The sequence below is a fragment of the Delphinapterus leucas genome, chromosome 15 (genome assembly GCF_059928025.1).
Source record: "Delphinapterus leucas isolate spDelLeu-1000000601 "Yukka" chromosome 15, BTC_Dleu_Yukka2, whole genome shotgun sequence".
In the NCBI taxonomy this organism is placed as follows: Eukaryota; Metazoa; Chordata; class Mammalia; order Artiodactyla; family Monodontidae; genus Delphinapterus; species Delphinapterus leucas.
The window spans coordinates 6,416,086-6,428,230 of NC_143143.1; the positions used below are offsets into that span (position 1 = coordinate 6,416,086).

Consider the following 12,145-nt stretch of genomic DNA (forward strand, 5'->3'; position numbering starts at 1 on the left):
AGAGGAATGTTGAAGAGGCATTCAGGAGGGAATAGGCAGGTGGAGCAGCCTGAGCAAAGGTGGGGAGGTGTGAGGTCGCATGGGCTGTGCAGGGACCTGCAAAAACTCCAGTCCAATGCAGCATAAGGTCTGAGGTGGGGGGTCAGGGACACAGCTGGGGTGTCACCTATCACCTAGATGAGGCACAGGCCGTGTGGGACTGTGGGAGGGGTCAATCGGGGACGCCCTGATTAGATGTGCAAAGGCTGCCCTGTGACAGGTGATCAGACAGGAGGCTGTGGTCATAGTCTAGGTCAGAAATGGTGAGGGTCTGCATGGGGGAGGGGAGTGAGAAGAGAGGAAATTTTTGAAAGATATTGAAACTCTTAAAAATATTGTTAGTTATTCCTTCCTAAAATTTTATTTAAAAAATTCAAATACAGAAAATTTGAACAGAAAGATGGAAAAAATCTTATAGTAAACACCTATCTACCACCTTCTGGACTGAATAATTCGCATTTTGCTTTCTCTGTTTCATCACCCATCTTCCCATCCCTCTATCCATCCATCAGCCCATTTCACTTTCTGACTCAATTCAATGTACGTGCAGAATGAGAATACTTTACCCGTGAACACTGCAGCATGAGTGTCATTAACTAGATGAACCGTGATGACTAAATAAAACTGATCTACTGATACTATCTTTCTTTAAAATTTTGATATTTTGTTCTTCCTAGATTTTTTTGCATTAATATTGATTTTTTTAAATAGTAGGTTAGAATATAATTTGTCTTGATCACAGATTTTTGGCAAATTTCTGCTCAAGTGGAATGCCTTACTTTCCTCGCCCTATTCCCTGCCCTGCCTGGAAGTCCTGACTGAATTTTATAAATACACTGTGTCTGTAAGGAGGGAATGAGCTCTCCTTACTCCTGTTTTTGGTTCCTTTGGGATTTGTTTTTTCTGTGTCAACAATGCACTCACTTTGGGAATTTTTAGAAATAATTTCTGCTCCAGGGTAGGAGGAGGAGAGTGGGAGGGATTTCAACCCAGGGTCTTTGACGTCCTACAGGGGTAGGGAGACCTGAGGCTGGAGGGCCTGCTCAGGGCCCTGAGCTCACACAGCTGGACAGACACCCCCAGCCCCAATTAGAATCCAGGAAATAATGTCCTGAACATTTATGACTCAGTGTCTCCACACACAGCAGGTGGTAAAAGGAGCCATTTAAACACGATCAATAAGAAGGAAAGGGCTTCCCTGGTGGCGCAGTGGTTGGGAGTCCGCCTGCCGATGAAGGGGACACGGGTTCGTGTCCCTGTCCTGGAAGATCCCACATGCCGCGGAGCGGCTGGGCCCGTGAGCCATGGCCGCTGAGCCTGCGCGTCCGGAGCCTGTGCTCCACAACGGGAGGGGCCACAACAGTGAGAGGCCCGCGTACCGCAAAAAAAAAGGCAAGAAACAACAAGTGTTGGCAGTGAAATGGAGAAAGGGGACTCTCCTGCAGTTGGTGGGAATATAAGTTGGTCCAGCCACTATGCAAACTAGGATGGAGGTTCCTCAAAAAACTAAGAGTAGCACTACCATATAACCCAGCAATTCCACTTCTGGACATTTATCCCAAGAATATGAAAACATAAATTTGCACACTGCAGCACTGTTTACAGTAGCCAAGCTATGGAAGCAACCTAAGTGTCCAACAAGGTTCTTGAGTTGCCACCACAGGGCGTTTGGATTTTATCCTGTGGATGATGGGAGTGGTTGGAGAGATTTGAACAACAGAAGAATGTTATAAGTGTAACATTTTAATGGGTTTTAACAGGTTCTGTCTGGTGGCAGAGTAGGGGGTTCTCAGGATGAGGCCAGCGTAGGGTCAAGCAAAACTCATTAGGTGGTTACTGCAAAAATTAGGAGAGACTGCCAGCCCTTCACCCCCTCTTTTGCAAAATAACCTGCGATGTTCATCTTTCCCTTCATCTTACACTTGCTGTTTCATTAATTACCTTCCTCGTGGTCTTCTGAAATTTGCCTCCTGGCCTGTGAGTCCCCTTTCACTCATTGATTTCTTTCTTCTTTCTTTTATAAATTTATTTATTTTATTTTTGGCCGCGTTGGGTCTTCGTTGCTGCACGCAGGCTTTCTCTAGTTGCGTCCAGCAGGGGCTCCTCTTCATGGTGGTGCGCGGGCTTCTCATTGCGGTGGCTTCTCTTGTTATGGAGCAGGGGCTCTAGGTGTGTGGGCTTCAGTAGTTGTGGCACGCAGGCTCAGTAGTTGTGGCTCGCAGGCTCTAGAGGGCAGGCTCACTAGTTGTGGCGCACGGGCTTAGTTGCTCTGTGGCATGTGGGATCTTCCCAGACCAGGGCTTGAACCCACATCCCCTGCACTGGCAGGCGGATTCTTAACCACTGCGCCACCAGGGAAGCCCCACTCATTCATTTCATCATTTTTTACTTCCTGCTTCTTGGAAACCCAAATGATTCTGATTGCTGCATGTCATAACTGTTTGCAACATCCCCTATCTGCTGACACCATGAGTTCAGTGAATACATAAAATTTAGTAGGCAGAAGGGTGTGCTGTCATTTTTGTGGCCAAAATCACCTCTGTAGCATTTGCACAACAGTGGAAGCATGGTGGGAGGAGTGGAAGGAAATATTTATCCCATGTGATAAGCTATAACCTGCCAACTTATTTCAGGAGGCCCTTTGGAGCCCAACCATATATGCCACTGGCACAATTTTGAATCACAAGATGCGGCTCTATTTCCTGGATTCATGATTTAATTGCTCGGGCAAGACCTTTCCCCACCCTGAGCTTCTGTTTCCACATCTGTAAAGTGGGAATTAAATAATCCCAGCACTGCTTATCTCACAGAGATTTCATGAGGATCAATTAAGAGAGACATGAAAGAACTTTATAAACTGTACTTTGCAGTAGAGATGTTAGTGGTTAGTTTATAATGATAAAAATTCTGGGATTGTGGAGAAAGTGAACAGCCAGAGGAAGTCTTCCTCCTCTTCTTCCCTTTTTTGTAAAGTCTATGAAAGTGCTTCTGCTTCTGGGCATAGGGGAGGGGGTGTGTAGCGGGGCTTTCTGCATGGTGAGGTATGTGTGGGTCAGAAAGAGCATAGCCCTGCCTTACCCCACTCCCCACTGACAGGCTTGCTAGGGGGCCTTGCCTTGTCTCTAGGTTGGGTCAGAGCGCTGGGTCACTACCCTCTCAGAGGACCTGGGCTCTAGACCCAGTCGTTCCACTAATTCTTGGGCAAGGAAGGGCCTGGTAAAGTTAAGACCTTGGGTTATAAAACTAGAAGATCTAGGTTTGAATCCCAGCTCTGCTAGTAGTTAGTTATGCGTCCTTGGCTGGTCACTTAAACTTTCTGTGCTGCAGTTTGCTTATTTGTAAAAAAGGGACACATATTTTGTAAGTTTAAGGTGTACAACATGCTGATTTGATACATGTGTATATTGCAAAATGATTACCAAAATAAGGTCAGTTAACATATTCATCACCTCACATAATTACAGTTTTTGTGTGTGTGGTGAGGACATTTAAGATCTACTCTCTTAGTAACCTTCAAGACTATAATACAAAATTGTTAACTCAACTTTGATTACTCAGGACTGAAAAAGCAGATAAGCCATTTACAGTTGATGAGGACACTGTGTTTCTTATATCTATATCATTACTTTAACTGGGTTGTACTGTACTATAATTACCTGTTTATTTGTCTCTATCTTCAACCTGATTATTGTCTGGGTCTTAGTGGTATCCGTACCCTAAGCGCTGAGAACAGAGCTTTGAAAGTACATGCAAAGCCCATTAGTGCACAAATGGGTAGATGAGAGATGTTGGGGTGGGGGGTGATATTCAGGCACACGTCTTCCTTCACAATCTTAGTCTGTCAGACTTTTAAGTTAGGTGTGCCCTGCTGTGGAATGAAGGGGCACGAAGATCATGCCTTCTATTATTTCCCCTTGCAGAGCAAGGCCATTTGCATTGATTAGAACAGGGTACTTGCAGAATTTCAGTCCTAAACGATGACTAGCCTATCGCCTCTGGGATAGATTCCAACGAGCTGGACCAGGCCCTGAGGCGAATAGGGCAGCAGATGGTCCTGTGGGTTTAGTGAGAAAAATCATCGTAGCCCAGTATGTGTTTTGGAGGAAGATGAAGGCATATAGTTTCCACAGTGGTTTTGTTTCCAAGAAGAATAAGAAAGGCTGTGGGTTTAGTTGAGTGAACTAAGTTGTCAGAAGTTATCAGATGACACCCCAGTCATCCCATGTGGGATGTATTTTGTGTTCCTCTCAGTTGGGAACATAGGTGGATCCTACACACAAGACCCTAGTGTCCTCATAACCTGCACCTGGCTTTATTCTTGATGAGGTGAGATAGAGTCCTTGGTTCTGGAGACCCGTGGGGGAGCTCCTGGGCAGGGATAGCTATGGAGGTAGGAGCCAGAATTGTAACCAATTTGCTGTTGTAGTCTTGGGTCTCACTATTTCACATAGTGACCCTCATCGTGAAACAGCAAACATTGAATACTGGCATTTCAGTGCAGAAGACTTGCCAATCTATCTTCATGTTAGCTTACATGTGACATGTTGTGATCAATAGCTGTTGAGAAGCCACCTGCAGTCCCTGAGCCTCAGTTTCTGTATCTATAAACTGGGCATTGTATCATGACCCTACTTAAGAGCGCCCAGAGAAGGTACCGAAAGAGGGCAGAAATGCATAAGAATTTGTGGGACTTTCTATGCTACTTTTCCTCAGGATCATCTTCCAGCTTCCCAGGCCTGTCCTTTGTTGGTACTCAAGCTTGTATCCACTTCTCTCCTTCATGACCTCTCTGTAGGGCTCCATTATCCTAGAGGTTCCAGAGGTATGCTACATACTAACCTTGGTTGTGTGTCTCACTCCCTCCTCTGGGAAGCTGCTCTCAAGGTAGGGGACTGTATGGGCTTCTAGCCCCCAGCCCAGCGCAATACCTGCACCTGACATTCACCCACTTGGCCTTGAATCAATGCGTGGATGAACAGATATATTCAGGCATTGTATTTCCAGTGGCAGCTATGGATTTTAACAGGTGCCTCCTGGAGAAAGTCTGAACCCAAAGTTGACAAGCTATGATGGTAGAAATTTCATGTTGCATGACAAGGTCCCAAGGAAATAAAAAAGGCAGGTGACATAGTTGGGACTTACTATAATTTACCAATGAGACCTCCACCCACTCAGGCCAGTGTTGGGCAACTCTGGGGACTTTCAGGCCAGAGGGATGGAATGTATTGGCAAGAGGTGAGTATCGCTTGCTCCAGAAGGACTGAAAATGAGAAGGATAAAGGGAGAAGGAAGTGCACAAACACAGCTTAAACGTCCTGTGTTCCTATTGAGTTTAAGAACTTTTGAGGTTTTGTTTTTCATATAATTCACAGTTTCTCAGTCAAGGAGATACAGCATTTTGGTCAGAGGGAAGACAATGAACCAGTGTAAATTTCAGACCCTCAGTCCTCTAATTTCTCCCATGAGGAATGGGGTGGGGGCTCACAGATGCCACTGACTTCTACTACAGACCTCCTCCTTAGTAACACCTTGCTACCCCTTAATTATTTTCCATCTAGTCAATGATAAGGAAGCATCTGCTCTGACTGCCCCCCTCCCCCCACTTTGCCCCATAGAAAAACCTCATGTTTTCTTTATGGAGTCTTGTTTGCTGTATGTGCCACATCACCGGTGGATAAGGAGGTTGGAGGTCCACTTGGTCACTGGGCTGCTTTCTCCGCTTCACTCCCTTCACCCTCATTGATTTTGCACTTGTGGCCTTTCCAGAGAGAGGGGGTCATTCTTTCGTTAAGAATCTGTGTAACTGCTGTCCACTGAAGGACCCTCTGAGGGGCGGGACAGGAAGACTGAATGGATACCCCTTGGTGCAGCCATCACCACATGATCCATGTCTTGTCTCTCCTTTGGGGGCCCTCTTGTCAACAGAACCCTGATGGATCATCCTGAACGTGCAGTGATGGTGGCCAAGGCACAGCCAGGCCCTCTTGTTGTATTAACGATACAGGAAGATCATGTGGTCACCAAATAGCCACAGGAAACAGACACACAGGGGCCCAGAGTTCTCATTACTACCAACTCAAGTCCACCAACCTTTCCGATGTCCATGCTGCAGAAAGCATTCTGCAAGGTACCAGGGGCATAAGGGTGACTAATACTCAGACTGTAGCCCAAACTCTCAGTCTCTTAAGGGAAATAGGTGTGGAAACCAACAATGGTTCTGGAGGATAGAAGGACAATAATAGGATTGTGTGTGTGTGTGTGTGTGTGTGTGTGTGTGTGTGTGTGTTGGGGGGGGCACGACAGAAGTCATCCAGAAGAGGAAGTGGTTATTCCTATTGTTTAGGGAAGTCTCTAAAACAATGTGCTTTCTGAGCTGGGATTTGAAGGATGAGTAGGTGCCTTATGGGGAAACCAGGATATCTAGGCAGAGGAAACTGCATGGTAAAGATTAGTGGACCTAGCATGTCTGAAGGGTTTCAAGTTTTGGAGTTCAGGCAGTTACAGAGAAAAGGGCAGTTTAGAGGATATTTGTGGCTAGTGGTTTTATTTGAGTTTCTGTAACCTTTGAAATTACTGATAACACTGATTGAGTTGTTATTGAATGGCCACAGAATATGAAGTCAAGGGAGGTCAAACTGGACTGTCCGTGATGCCAACTATCAAGGCAGGGAGGGCTCATGCAGGTGGAGCACAGGTAGCCCTTCTATTGGCTGCAGCTCCAGCTCCACCGCCTTCCCAGGACATTAACATTTCAGCCTCAATGAATCATCCCTGGGTGTGAAAGGAAGCAGGCAGGCAAAGAGTAACACACGCAGCTGAGAAGAAACTCAGGGAGAGAATCACCGAGGAGAGTGGCCATGGACCTGATCCCGAGCTTTTCCGTGGAAACCTGGGTTCTCCTGGCTACCAGCCTGGTACTCCTCTATCTGTGAGTATCTGTGATTCTGATCTCCTCTGTAACCTTGGACTTGGGGTGCTCATCAGGTCCCACTTTCCCTTTACTGTTTTGAGGATCAGTTAGTGGAGGGAAAGTTGCTTAAGCTGTGGGTGCTACAAACACCAAAGGGGTTATTATCGATCTTAACCCAGTTCTGTTGAATGAGTAATCAACAAACACCCCCCCCTACCACCACCCCGCCAAGTTTTTATCTTCTGTAGCTAGGAGGGTTTAGTGACGTTATTTGCTCCTGGGGATGATTGACTACCAGTTTCCATGGACCCAGACTAATCAACCAGAATCCACCAGGGGAAGATTTAAAACAACTGGTCCCTGCGCAGTGGGGTGCTGTCCCCTTCCCAAGCTCTGGGGATCCTGGAGGCATGAAGTAACTTGGGATTTGTCTCATGATCTTCACCTTCTGGGTTCAGTATCTGCTGCAAGAGCCGTGTAGAAGGATTGGCCCCTGTGTCACTCAGGGGGTTCCTGCTTCCTTCCCTCCCTCCCCCGATGTCATTTACACAGGGCACCTTGTCACCCAGGGGCTGGAAATTGATTGCCCTTCACCTCATATCAGCTCTTCCCCCTTTCCTGTGTCCCTCCTATGGCACCTTCTTCCAAGGCTCAATTCCCCCACCCTGTACTATGCAGAACTATCTACCCCCAAATGAGAAATCTTTAGAGGAGAGGACACTTGGCAGAAATCTTGAAATTATATTCATTTCTTTCAGCTTTTCCTCTCGTCTCTGAGAGCTTTAGCATCAGCATAGAAATCTGAGAGTTCATGTAACACGTTGAAAGTTCAGAAAGGGAAATTGATTTGCCCTGGTTGTGAAGGCGAAGGAAGAAACTGGGGTTGGAATAGCCCAAGTCACTCCCATTTTGGAAGTTGGTGCTCACACCTCCAACTTTTCTGGGGGAAGGATCTAAACACCCAGCTGGGCTTGGCCAAAGTGCCTCTGCTGCCTCTTCAAGCACAGTTTCTTTCAGGCAATTTTTGGGTTTATTTTATCACATAAGATTTGATGGATTTGTACAGAATATTTGGAACCTGTAAGACCTTAAAAACTAAGCTTCAAAGAAGAAAAAAGTCTTAAACATTCTGGAACATTTTATGGTTATTCATTCTGTGTTGCACAATGCCTCTTTTGCTGTCTTCGGGGAGGTACCTGAAGTTTGCAAGGCCCACTTTTAGCTAAAAGGGCTTGCAGAGCATGTTGAAGCATTTCTACATAGCACACTTTTCAGCCATACCTTTCTAATTTGCCCCTACAGAGTTAGTTTTGGCGGCCTAGCAACTTCATCACTAAAACCATTGCCAGCAACCTCTTCCCCTCAACCTCTCTTTTCCTCCACTCTGTCAATTCTCAGAAACACCAGACTGAGAAGACCTGCAAGATTTCAAACCCCCCATTTGTGGGATTCCACACAGAACACATGAAGATGAGTTTCACGTACACCAGCTGTAGGAAGCACCAGCCTTAATGGCTTTTTGAGGTAGTTGGCGCACAGAGGCAGTAAACAAACTAATCTGTGATTGAGGATCTTGAAAAAAATGAGTGTGCCTGGTACTGTGTTTAGCAGGTGAGTATCACAGGTTGGAGGACCAGATACCATTTGAGAAAGAACGGTCTGGAAATGGATCCTCTAGTCATTGGTTCACTTATACAGTTATATTCAGGGAACATATGGTCAGTCGCCCTTCTCTGTAGGGCAAATCAAGCAAATTGCCTGACAACAGAGACTTGAGTGTAGCTGAAAGGTGCTCACATTTCTATGATGCCAATGGAAGCCTTGAACACAGTTTGTATTTTATAGAAATTAGGACGCTGTTATTCTCTAAGGCTTGATTATGAAGTTGGACTTAAGAAGAATTAAATCCTAAAATGGGGTCAGGATACAGAGGGAAAGAAAAGCATAAAAATCTCCATGCAAATTGTAAGAACAATGTCACAGTAGGCTCTCAATAACTGTTGTTTTGCAGACGAAGTTAAGCAAAATCTCATTATTGGAACAGAAAAAGAAATTTTCCCTTTCTACCTAGAATGAGAATCTCCAAATCATCTAAGAGTCAAGTTACCAAATAAAGATGAGTGAATTCCCTGGAAGAATTCCAGCCTGAACCTCTCAGGACCACTCCAATTAGAAACATTTATCAAGTATTCACTCTAAGATTGGAACTGTGAAGACTTCAGCTGCCTTTAGCTAATCACCATGACCTTTACTGGGTCTTGTATTGGTGGTGGGCAAGGAGATGATGAGTGAATGTAATGATTGCTTTTGGAGCTGCTGGTATTTTTTATTGCCTACATGCTATCTCCTTAGGTTGACTGTTCCAGTTCTGAGTCAGTGACTGGCCAGCTCCAGCACCACTATTCCACAATTCCTGTGACCTGGTTTCCTCTTTCACTTTACAGATATGGGACTTATTCACATGGACTTTTTAAGAAGCTGGGGATTCCTGGGCCGAGACCTCTGCCTTATTTTGGAAATATTCTGTCCTACCAAAAGGTGTGTGTTGTTTGAGCTCCAGCTTTGCTTCTTATGGTGGCAAATCTCAGCTGAATAATATAGTAAAACTGCCCCTCCTCAGGAGGAAGTTCTGAGGTTTCACACTTTCCAGAAATATCATGGGCCCCACCCAGCACATGGCCAATTTTACAACACACCTCTATTTTTAGCTGTTAGGAGCCTCAGGTTTTGCGGCCTCAGGCAGCCCAGCTCTCTAGCTGATTCAGCACAGAACTTGATTTTCCATCTGGTGAGTATTGTGAAGAGGATTTTCTTTCTGCCAGGTGCAGATTCCCAGGAAGGCACCATCCCCTTAGTATTAGGAGAAAAGCATGAAGAGGGTGCCTGGTCGTGACTTATTAAGCTGCCTACACTACAGTCAGGCTTTCCTGTTGGTAGCATAAGTTCTGGGTAGCATTTTTTTCTTGCTCCTGGATTGCTTGGTAACTTCAGTTTCTAACGCAGCCTGAGTATTCAATGTCGGGTAATTTGCACCTACTTGAATTATCTCAAGAACTACTAATGCCTGCAGTTATTTCTGTGGCTCTACTCCATTTTTGCTATAACCCTGACATCTTCTGTGTTTCGAGGGGTGGAGCAAGAGCTTTTTGCTTTACTTCTGTGCCTCCAAAGAAAGCACCTTATGGATGCATCTGAGCAGTGAGCAGGTGTAACGGAGACAAGATGGTGGTTGTCTAGTTACTTCAGGTATTTAACCACTAAATAAGTTGTGGGGTTTTAAAAAAAAAAAAAAAAAAAAAGGCAGAATCGGGCTTCCCTGGTGGCGCAGTGGTTGAGAGTCCGCCTGCCGATGCAGGGGACGCGGGTTTGTGCCCCGGTCTGGGAAGATCCCACATGCCGCGGAGCGGCTGGGCCCGTGAGCCATGGCCACTGAACCTGCGCGTCCGGAGCCTGTGCTCCGCAACGGGAGAGGCCACAACAGTGAGAGGCCCACATACCGCAAAAAAAAAAAGGCAGAATCACATATACAAAATCACTAGAAAGGATATGATTTGACAAAATTATTAAAAATTGAACTGAACTCAATAGAATGTACTAGGTGGCATATGGACTATGAATTCTGGCTGAGCCTTGATATTAATCCAGCTCTGATGCCTTGCCCAGGGCCTGGCCCCTGAAATGAAGGTCATGAGCTACGTCCATGTGTCCAGGGGGCAGAGCCTTGTGTGTAGGCTGCTCTCTGGCTCAGATTTCCTTTCCTGCAGACATAAGCCTTGTTTCTCAGATCCTGATTCTCCCAACTGAGGTCTTCATTGTCTCATTACTGCCTGTGAACTTCATGAACTGTTTTCTCTCTGAAAAAGCAATAATTTATTTTCCACCTTTCCCGGATGAACTCCTTAGTAGATGCACTCCAAGACCCATGTTTCTGAGACCTTCATTTTCATAGGTAAACCATCAAATATCACAGCAGAAACTTAGTAACAGGAAGTTTGTTTTCCTTTAAGCAACAGAGGGAAAATTCAGGGCAAGCGTTTTAATTGGTGTTGTTGTTTGTATTTGTGGTAACTCCCCATCTTTTCTGTGTTGAGCTGGAAAACTAGAAGGTGATCTACTTTGTCATTCATTCACTCATTTATTTTCTCACTCAACACACACCCCTTAGACTTACTTAAATCTGCTGGACTAAAAAGGTCGCTGGTGTCTTTAACTTCCTAATTCTTCTAGAAATCTAGAGAGGGCTCATGAGATAAATGAAAAGGCTGCTTAACAAGGAGATGAAAGTGTGTACAGGCCAATCTAACTTACCCTTCGCTTCAGTTTTCTCACGAAAGACAAGGAGGTACTTAGTATGCACAGGCAAAGGTAAACATTTAGTATCTGTAATAGAGAAAATGCAAGAGTGATTTAAAATTCTCTGTTCCAATATCTCCTTTTTTTCCCTTCATTTCCCCTAAGAAGTCTCTGAATATGAACTTCCTTCCACCTGCCAGTGGAAAATAGTAAGCCTGATTTCATGGGTTTCAAGGTATTTTTGTCCCCAAAAGAGGTAGGGTTCAATACATTTAGTTTAATAATCTAATTTTGTTTCTCTTGCAGGGTATTTGGGAGTTTGACAATGGATGTTTTAAAAAGTATGGAAAAATGTGGGGGTGAGTATTCTGGAAAGTTCCATCGGATAGACTTGTTATGATGTGGCGCCCCCTGTGGTATGGAAGACAATCTCAGTCCAGAGCTTCTTGGGATGAAGTCTATTGTAAAACTTTGGAGTCTTGTTCTTTCTACCAGGGATCCCAGGTGTCAGCCAGGTGTCCAGGTCTACAGTCTGAATTAGGCCTGGAGATTTGCAGGTCATCACTTTTCTCCAGACTTTGAGGCCCAGGGACTCCTAACATCGCTTTCTGTCCAGTGTCACTCTTCCCCCCTTCTCCATTTTTCTTTCCTTAGGTTGCATTTAATTGCATAAAATGCATTATTCCAGAACATTCTAATATGTGCCCATAAATGCATTTTTGACCCTTTTCCACATGATTCACTTAATTAAAAGCCAAGAATCCTTTATTTAAGTTTTGCATTTAATATGTCCTTTTGGAAAAAGAGCTGGGGGTTACAGGTAAAGAAAATAGGAAACAATTTCTGCTCAGCTTTTTACATTCTCTACAAGTATGGAGGTTTTTTTGTTATTGTTTTTCATTT

The 12,145-nt window shown here is 44.9% G+C and overlaps 2 protein-coding genes across 3 annotated transcripts in view; both read left to right on the forward strand.

The window, feature by feature from the left end:
- Nucleotides 1–7,001, forward strand: part of ZSCAN25 (zinc finger and SCAN domain containing 25) — a 52,731-nt gene extending 45,730 nt beyond the window's left edge. The window contains exons 13-14 of the transcript XR_016387749.1: nucleotides 5,965–6,166; nucleotides 6,651–7,001. The gene's annotated coding sequence lies outside the window, so the exon portion shown is untranslated. The remainder of the gene's footprint in view (nucleotides 1–5,964; nucleotides 6,167–6,650) is intronic.
- LOC111182287 (cytochrome P450 3A24) overlaps nucleotides 6,864–12,145 on the forward strand; it is a 42,234-nt gene continuing 36,952 nt past the window's right edge. The window contains exons 1-3 of one of the 2 annotated variants that reach the window (XM_089895699.1): nucleotides 6,864–6,967; nucleotides 9,394–9,487; nucleotides 11,549–11,601. In XM_089895699.1, the coding sequence (XP_089751825.1) occupies nucleotides 6,897–6,967; nucleotides 9,394–9,487; nucleotides 11,549–11,601 (218 nt within the window). In that variant the 5' untranslated portion in view covers nucleotides 6,864–6,896. The other variant, XM_089895700.1, reaches the window with a different exon arrangement.